Genomic DNA, 9,225 nt, shown 5'->3' with positions numbered 1-9,225 from the left:
GTTTTCTAGGGAAACAAAATCATTCTAGACAACAGGATAAGAACAAAGTCTAACACAAGTAAAGATACAATGCAAATGGGAGTGGTCAAGTGGCTGTTGTAAGTTGCAGGAAGCAGTCAGAAGATGAGATTAAAGTGCCAATAGAGCGTTTTAATTTGAGGCAGATTCTATATTACCTAAATTTGATTGGTATATCTAGCCATACCTGTCATGTTGGAGCAGAATAGTAGTGGCTTTAGCTACCGTGCATAGATTCGGTTGCAAACACTATAATAGATCAAGGTGATTGGAAGGAGAAATACTGTTTAACTATATAATGAAACTGTTCATATCTGCAACAGGTGGTTTCTTGCTAGTGTTATCCCATTACAATATATGTATGCATTGGTATTGTGGAGACAAACTGGGGTTTTTTATGGTAGTGCTATTATAAAGTATCTTGAAATCAAAGTATAATTGAAGGGACTACTTACATAAAATAGACTATTAGCTGTTCAAGCATTTTTAACCATCGTCAGCAATCTCTCCGTTTACTCAAGACAAACAAACTCTAAGACCCAGTTCACACTTACTGAACCGACCTTGGGCTGTCTCTGGGTCGCCTCAAATTTCCGTTCACAGTTGAGGTTTTAAGTTCATTCACATATATGGCTGAAAATGAAGCCTAAATTGCGGCGAAGTGCTAGTCAGGAATGTAAACAATGATGTAAACACTACATTCCCGGAAGTCAACGTAAGAGATTGAGCTGGGAAATTTGCAAATGTAAATATGGCCACCTTATTTTTTGCAACACTGTTGGTACTGTACTTATTGCATAAGATACAATAAAGGCGTGTGTTGATAATGCAGTCTGTTACTGTGGAAAGAAGCGATCGTGTTGGATCATGCGTAAATGCAACAAACAAGGACGTGTACATTACATTAGTCACAATACAGATTAATATATTAACAGTGACTGAATATGCAACGTTGTATGCATTACTTATCAATTTTAAGATTTACAATCTTAGCTACAATCTGAAATGTGTGTGTACACACACACACACATATATACACACACATATAGGGCAGCTGGCTCTTTGAGCTAATAGATATATATATAGCAAGTTTTATCGTTTTAATGAAAGCTGTACGATGAAGAAATACTTACCATTCACGACTGACCCATCATCGATAAAAAGTATATTCAGTGCATTCCCCATTGCTATAAAATCCAAGATCTGTGGTGAGTTTATCTCTGGCCTGCTGCTCAGTACCTCTGAGAGTTATCGGAAAAACTTGCAGGTTTTTCTCTGAACTCTACTCAAAAGGGCGTATCTGATAGCCCCTTGCACCACAGAGATAACACGGTTATAAAATAGATAGCTGCTTCTGCATCCAGTGCTCAAATATCACTGACATTTACAGAGCTTTTTGAGATGTAGTAGCAATAAAATAATGACTTGGATTGCATTACTGAGGAGTTTGGTGATAAAACGAGTGATGGAGAGAGGATTTATCAGTATGCACATCTATAAAGAGGTATGTGAAAAACACAGCGGACAAGAGGTGGGGACTGGCTGGAGATGCAGGACTGTTCTTTTGCGATTCAATATCTTTTAAACCTGTTTTACTCTGAAAAAAAAAAAATTTAAAACAGCGTGTGTAAAAATAAATCTGACCCGACGTCACCACACTGACGCGTTAAGGCCGGCCCAGGGCCCGAGTTGGGTTCACACATACAGATAGGCCAGCCCTGAGGAAGCACTGCCTACTTTAGGCCACATCAAAAAGCTGGTCTAAATTTTACCTGGCACAGGGCTGCCTTTTCATTTTTCAAGCGTTCACACAAGAGATAAGGCAGCCCTGGGCAAATTAACTGACACAAGCTAATTAAATCAGACTGAATTGTTCCAAAACAAAAGCAAACCCAGACTGCGGTTCACTGCAAAAATTTTAATACACCATCAGCACAAACCTTGAAGTGGGGTTAGAGGTTAGGTTTTCTGTTAATTAACTTTAATCACTAAATCAAACCAACACCATGTTCTACCACCCAAGACTGGTTCAAATATATTTTTTACATCAACTTTTGTATATTATAGCCTATTCACATTTTAAAAGAAAACTGTCGTACCATTGTGCAGTGTGGCTCCTTTAAAACTACAAACAACAACTGCATGTTTAAATAAATAGGTCTATTTATTGAAAGCAGTAATAATAATAATAATAATAAAAAAAACAACATTTCTAAAGATTTTGTGGCTACAAATATTATTAGGAAGGCAGTACCAAGAAATGTACAGGTGATCATACATTTGTTTAATCTTACATATAACTAAATACAAAAAAGGGAAGCATTCTATTGCTATATTAATGTTAAGTGTACCTGTAAAGATATGTATGCCACACTACTACATTGTCAATACATTTAATTCCAACAGATAGCTAGATGCCAATAGCTTTCCCACAACTATCCTATACATTAATTACTCATTCCTTGCAATGGACGATGTTAAGATGTCAGTAACAACATCTGGCATTGGACTGGTAAGAGCATTTTAGCTTAGATGACTGACTTTAAATGTTACATTTTTTTGATCTTCCATCCACTGAATTCACTTAAAACTGTTGGATGCTTGATAAAATGAGGAAATCAATATAAATGAGACATTGAAATTGGCAATTTCTATTAAATGAGCCTGTCTGCCAAAGCCCAAATATAAGTTTTGTCTGGTTGCCGTATATAAATTTAATACATAAATACATTCCTCTGCAAGCTACAAAACTCTTTGGACTATCTCTTTGCACACGTATCTAAAAATACATTACATAATGATCTAAATAAGTCTAAATATTTTATATATTTGCATAGGTGTCTATTAAAAGATATGTTAAAACAATGCGCAAATGTACACTCAGTATGTTGCAGAGCTAACTCATACCAAAACTTATGTTTAACCTGAGAAATTCTGGAAAATTTCTGCCACTTCCAGCCAGTTTTTGAAGCAGGCAAATCCTTGATCCCGGATTTGTTTTCGGCCTTTATCAGTAATGACTTCTCCATTTTCTTTCACAATTACCAGCTTTGGTATGGCTGTGATGTTGTACTTCTTTTTTAATTCACTGGAAAAGAAGAACACATTTAATCCAAAGAGTTACGTTCAATTACTTTTTTTAAAATAAAAAAGTGGTATCCCTTCACACCTGTTTTTTTTTTTTTTTTTTTTTTTTTTTTTTTTTTTTAATATACACTGTTACTCAAATGGGTTCAATGTTTAGTAATTCCATAAATGTTAAAACTTAACTCAGACTTATCACCCACTGCTTTATATGCAGGCCTCTGGGTTTGACCTATTTTTACTTAATTCCATTAGTGTTTGAATCTTAAACTGCTTACATACAAGAAGGTTACCGCTGGTGCTTTTGTGCAGTAGTTAGGGTTACAGGAACCTATTAAACAGTTTTATTCCCTTCTGTCATGAATTGATAAAGTAATGTCACAAAAACTGAGTGTTTAATATATGCTAATACATTGAGTTCAGAGGTTCCCCTTTCAAACAACTGCAGTAAGTTACAGACTGGAGGGAAATGCCTTCATAATGACCACCATAGTGTCACTCATGCCTATATAAAGCTACAACTTGGACTGTAGAACAGTTAAACGACAGAATGATAGAGAAGCATTACATGCTTGAGATTTAGCACTGTCAGGGAGATCGACAACGTTTAATAAATTAGACATGGGTCTGTAATTGTATGGGTTCTGTATTTTAAAAATGAGAATGCTGCTACTATACACAATATCATCTCTACATTTTCAATGACACCTATAGGTAGGCACACATGTTATTTATTTCAGAAGCTTGAATGTAATGTACAGTTGTGACATTACAAAAACTGTAAATACAGTTCATGTGAAGTGCCAATGTGCAAATGGACATAGATCAAAACCACCCTGTGTTTCAGGCGAGTGTATTTAAAACCCTTTTTATGGAGAAAGCTAATTTACTAAATGTCTGGTATGAAAGTGTACACTTACAGACTATACTGATCACTCCATGGCAGCGCCAACCAGTCTCCGTGCATATCATGCATGTACTTCACCATGTCCTCTTTCGTTTTGTCTGATGAGATAAAAACTATTTCGAACTGGGCAGGTGGGTCGTTTTCCTCAACAATCTCAGTGTAGAAGTCACAGAGAATCGGCGTGAAATCTCTGCAAGGAGGGCACCAGCCAGCAGAGAAATACAGGCCGACGACTTTATTTCTTAAAGCTTCTTCAGAGTCCACGGGATCCCCATCTTTATTCAGAAGCGTCCGACCAGAAAACACATCAACCATATTCTTCTTTTGATCTTATTAAAGCGATGACCCCAGATTTTGCAGTAAGTTGTTAAGCACAATATACACCTAGAGTAAATGTCAACCTACTGTTTATCTTTCAACTTCTTTATGTCAGACTTCTCTACACATCGCTATCAAAATTAAAAACAACTTCAGCGTACCAGTTACCTGGTATCAGCAATCTTGTCCTTAACTAATATAATTGAACTCTGCACTAATCCAAGATTACGAAGGTTGTTGTCTGTGAAAAGGATACTGACTAACGTAATACGCTTCTAACATCATCACATGAAGAAAACAGCCTAATATAGTTAGCTAAATAGAATATATCTACTACAGATCTAAAAGTGCACAGTGTACAACATGTAATCTAAAAAGTTCATTTACTGCATTTTATGTTATCAAATGTACACTTCAAAAAGTGCTTTTAACAGTTACTTCCAGGGTTTGAAATTTGCATGGTTCAAAGGTAAAGCGTGCTTGGATTTATTAAGTTAAATGTTATTCAGATTTACAAAATTTAAGCATACAATACACTTTTGGAGTTGGTGTTTAAGGTATTCCATTTTTCTAAGTGCTATAAAACAATATAAATAGTTACGTCATTTGGTTTAAAATACACTTACTGTGGTAATAGAGTGCTTTCGCACGGTGCTGTTTTCCTCTCTATGTCATATCAAGTAAATTCAACACAAACGAATACAAACCCGCCTGCTTTCCAAACACACCAATCAATGAATGCTGTTTCAACTAGAGGAGGTATTCCTTTCAACAAACTTTGCCAATGAACACACTGAAAATACAAGGAGGAGACTATATAATCCAAAACCGACTGAATGTTTTATTACTCAGCAGGCAAGAGTCGTTGAGTGATTACGTTAACAAGCCATAGCTGCTTTTCATAATTCCACCCATAATTTCATAATTAATTAATAATCGTGAAAAGAAATACTACATGTTTTAAAAAATGTAAATTGATGTATTTTCAAATCTTCAAGGGTCAAAACCAAATACAATATGTACATTTTTATACTTTTTTTTTTTTTTTTTGTCAGTCACACATAACGATTGTTTTTCCAGTTAACTTAATTTTCTTGTTTACCTGTATGGTATCGTAACACGATTATTATTATTATTATTATTATTATTATTATTATTATTATTATTATTTATTATTTATTTTACTGTATTTACATTATTATTTTGGCGGAGAGTCATCCTAAACTGTCAGCCAGCACGCATAACTAACAAGTTGTTATAGCAATACTAGGTTATTTTCAGCGTCCTGGAGTTGGTGCATTAAAACAAATGCAATAAACTGTATTTTGACAATCGCAAACTTATAATTCAGAATGCGAAAGAGAAATAATAAAGGAATTTATCCAAATTATATTTTCTAACCTGACCATTGCACATCCATTCTGTAACAGTCTATCTAGTGAGTGGGCTGCTGCAGTAGAACATTTACTTATATGAAATACCCCACCTTCAGCTTTTCTTTAAAAAAAAAAAAACAAAACAGTGCTGCTGCCCTCACCTGGCAAAAAAAAGATATTGCAAAGAGACAAACACGTGACATTAATCAGTTTCTGAAAACCAAGAAATCTAAAATGTATCGGTATTTTTGTGTAAAATACAAACTGAGACTATATTTGTATAACTAAATAAATACCACAGATAAAAAACAGATATTCCTACTGTAAATAACCGATTTATAAAAGGTAAAACTTTTAAAAATAAAACTGAAATCCCAATTAGCAGTACAAGTGAACCACCCGCTTGGCTTGTGACTTGCACTGTTTCCATAGACACATCAGATATACATATCCCATTTGAAACACAGCCTTGTTGAAAATGTACTTTCTTGATTTAGCTGTTTGTTTAAATGTATGTATTGCTAATTTGTAATTAGTTGGATGTTGCTGGAGAAGCGATGTGGTCGGTTTAAACTGAATTTAAAATTACATTCAACTAAAATGAATAACCCGCAAAGCGATTTATAAAGTTTCAAGTGTGTACTAGTTAAAGCCAATAAAAACATATCATACTGCAACAGGCACCAAGAGGTAGCATTAGCACTTACATTAACACAGAAAGAAACTAGAACACAGTCAAACTGGTCATTGTTCTATATGCAGATGAGATAGGAAACGTTAGATTACTTACCGTGACCCTTGTTCCCTGAAAGAGAAGACGACCACCAACAACATTGTGTATGGGATAATGTATACCAGAGCCTTCACGAGGGAGAAGGAATGGAGAATGAGGGACTGTGGGAGGTTGGTGGACTGAGTCAGGTGGTGGTGGTGGTGGTGGGACTGGCAAAAATACTCATGAGGCTTGTATGGTTTCCCCGCAGCAGGGTTTTTATTTGTCTGGCCTAAAGTGGCCACCGACCAATATTCCAACAACAAAAAAGGAAAAATGAACAACGAGAAAAAAATTTAAAAAATAGTCAAAATAAGTCCCCACCAGTAACAACAATGATAAAGGAGGAGACGAACATAAAAAGGTAAAAATTAACAAAAGTCCAGCACACACACTCAAGCAATAACTATAAATAAAGAACAATATTTCCACTGGCGCTCCGCGCTAGCCTCTAGGAGCTGGTCAGTATGATGCAGAGCTCTTGTCTTATCCACATAACACCTCAATGCCCGCACTGGGCAAAGGAAATTCAATCTCCTATCCTCCTCCGAAGCAAACTGAGGTGGAAAGAAAGACTCCAATTCCACAGAATGATTCATGTGGAAGGCTGTAATCACCTCGGGGAGGAAAGCAGGGTTTGTATGCAGTAACACCCTGCTGTCATCGTCCCAAATATGCATACAGGGGTTGTGCACCGATAACACCTGCAGCTCACTGACCCGCTTTGCGGAGATGATAGCCAAGAGGGAAGCTGTCTTCATAGACGGATGTTTCAACTCGATGGAGTGTATAGGCTCAAACGGGACTGTCGTGAGAGCCTCCAGTACAAGATCAAGGCTCCATTCGGGGAGAATGGCCCTCCTGGGAGGGCCTAACCATGAGCACCCTTCAAAACATGGGTCACTGAGTCAATGGGGACATGGCATGCATGACTGCTAGGTACACTTTCAACGTAGAGGTGGATCGACCCACCTCTAACAGATTTTGCAGAAACTTCAAAATAGTTACTATAGGGCAATAATTGGGGTCATGACCTCATGGCCATGCACCCATTTTGAAAATACTTCCACATATGGCATGTAACATTCTGCAGTGTACTGACAACTGCGTCTGATTGTCCTAAGGCGGACAGACGATCCTGTTTAGGGGTCAGACCCACAGTTGGAGTTTGCCCGGTCCTGGGTGACAGAGGGTGCACTGCGTCTGACTGAGGAGATCCATACACAGCAGGATGTTCCAGGGCTGATCGTGCAGCAGCTAGCAGAAGATTAAAAACTAGAATCTCTCCGGCCATCAGGAGAAGGCATGGAGAAGCGATATCAGCGGGAAAGCATACAAAACACATTGGGCCACTCGTGGGCTGCTTTCAGCTCCCATGCATTTAGGTGCAGGGATGTCCAACGATCCGACCAGGGTCCACGAACTCCTCTGCCTGCCTAGAGTTGGGTGCGTCTGTCATCACCAATTGACAGTTGTGTATCACTCCCATCCTTACACCTTTGCTTCGATGAGAGGCTTGCCCCCATCAACGTAGCTTCCTAGCATAGGTGAGACATGGTCAGCCGACGATGTCTGTCATGCTTGGGGTGCAGCCGAAAGGCACGGAGCCACACTTAGATCGGGCACATGTGGAGTAAACCTAGTTGGGTGGGTGATGAAGCTGCAGCCATCAGACCCAATAGTTTAACACAACACCAATTATACTGTGGATTCTTATTTAACAGGGCAAGAGAGTTGTGAATGGCAGCTACTCTGTCTTCTGACAGGTAGGCTCGCATCGTAAAGGAATCCAGCCAGAGACCTAAGTAGACCGTACTTTGCACCAGTATTAACTGGCTCATTACAAAGTGCTATATGGGCCACTGCTGCTTCCTGCGACTGGGACAAATCAACCAGTCATCCAGGTAGTTCATCATCCTGATCCCTTACAGCTGCAAGGGAGCTAGGATGACATCCATGCACTTTGAAAATGTGCAGGGGTTTAAGGAGAGGCCGAATGGCAACACAGAAAATTTAAAGAGATACTTCCTTTGCGCTGGACGACTAGGGACGTGGAATACGTGTCCTTTCGGTCCACTGTGATAAAGCATTCGCCCGGCCAGACAGCCTGGTGAGTACGGCAGCGCCAGCATCTCGTTCTCTCGCGTACCAGAGTACAGGAGGGGAGCATTGAGGCTACATGCCGAGACGCCTTGCATTCTCAGTAAGAACGCAGCAGCAATTCTTCAACCACTGGTCCAAAGGAATGGTCAGGGGAGGTAGGAACTGCTTCTGAAGGAATGGTCCCCCTCAGCAATGCTGTCATCCGGTTCTGTCACATCCAGGGCGACCACCAGTGCAGGCGGGGTCAGCTCCGGGGCCAGCGTTATTGGCTGAGCCTGCTGTCTGGCCAGGGGCTCCCAACGCCGCGTACAGCTCAGCCATGCTAGCACCATGCGGTGCTGTGTGACGATAACCTGGTTCTGGACCACATGCAGTTACACAACATGGCAGTGTGTAGCATATACCAGAGTAGAGCACAGGCTCAAGGAGCTGCAGCATGTTTTTTTTTTTTTTAAACTCCAAGGGCAGTAATAGGAAAAAAATAGAAGCTTACACACACAGCTACTAGTTTTACTTTTTAAACTGCAAGGCAGTAAAGAAAAACACACACACACCAGTAAGTAGGCGGGCTAAAACAAGCCGGCGGATGCCACTCAACAGCGGGGCACAGCAGAGCTGGGTCCCAGTGGAAGAATCATGCTTATTAT

General features: G+C 39.1%; 1 protein-coding gene across 1 annotated transcript; it reads right to left on the bottom strand.

Annotated features, from left to right (window-relative positions):
* Positions 1–2,046: 2,046 nt before the first annotated feature.
* On the bottom strand, positions 2,047–4,654 carry LOC121328400 (nucleoredoxin-like protein 2). Its single transcript, XM_041273042.1, has 2 exons — positions 4,023–4,654; positions 2,047–3,106 (listed from the first exon to the last, which is right to left on the bottom strand). The coding sequence occupies exons 1-2, from the start codon at positions 4,322–4,324 to the stop codon at positions 2,938–2,940; spliced, it is 471 nt and encodes a 156-aa protein (XP_041128976.1). The 5' UTR covers positions 4,325–4,654; the 3' UTR covers positions 2,047–2,937.
* Between the last annotated feature and the right edge of the window lie 4,571 nt (positions 4,655–9,225).

This window comes from Polyodon spathula, chromosome 2 (assembly GCF_017654505.1).
Source record: "Polyodon spathula isolate WHYD16114869_AA chromosome 2, ASM1765450v1, whole genome shotgun sequence".
In the NCBI taxonomy this organism is placed as follows: Eukaryota; Metazoa; Chordata; class Actinopteri; order Acipenseriformes; family Polyodontidae; genus Polyodon; species Polyodon spathula.
This window is presented reverse-complemented; position numbering and strand designations above follow the sequence as displayed.

Coding starts and splice junctions, on each gene's coding strand:
- LOC121328400 (XM_041273042.1), bottom strand. CDS start 4,324: ATGGTTGATGTGTTTTCTGGTCGGACGCTTCTGAATAAAGATGGGGAT. Junction 3,107..4,022: donor TGGAGTGATCAGTATAGTCT/GTAAGTGTACAC, acceptor CTTCTTTTCCAG/TGAATTAAAAAAGAAGTACA.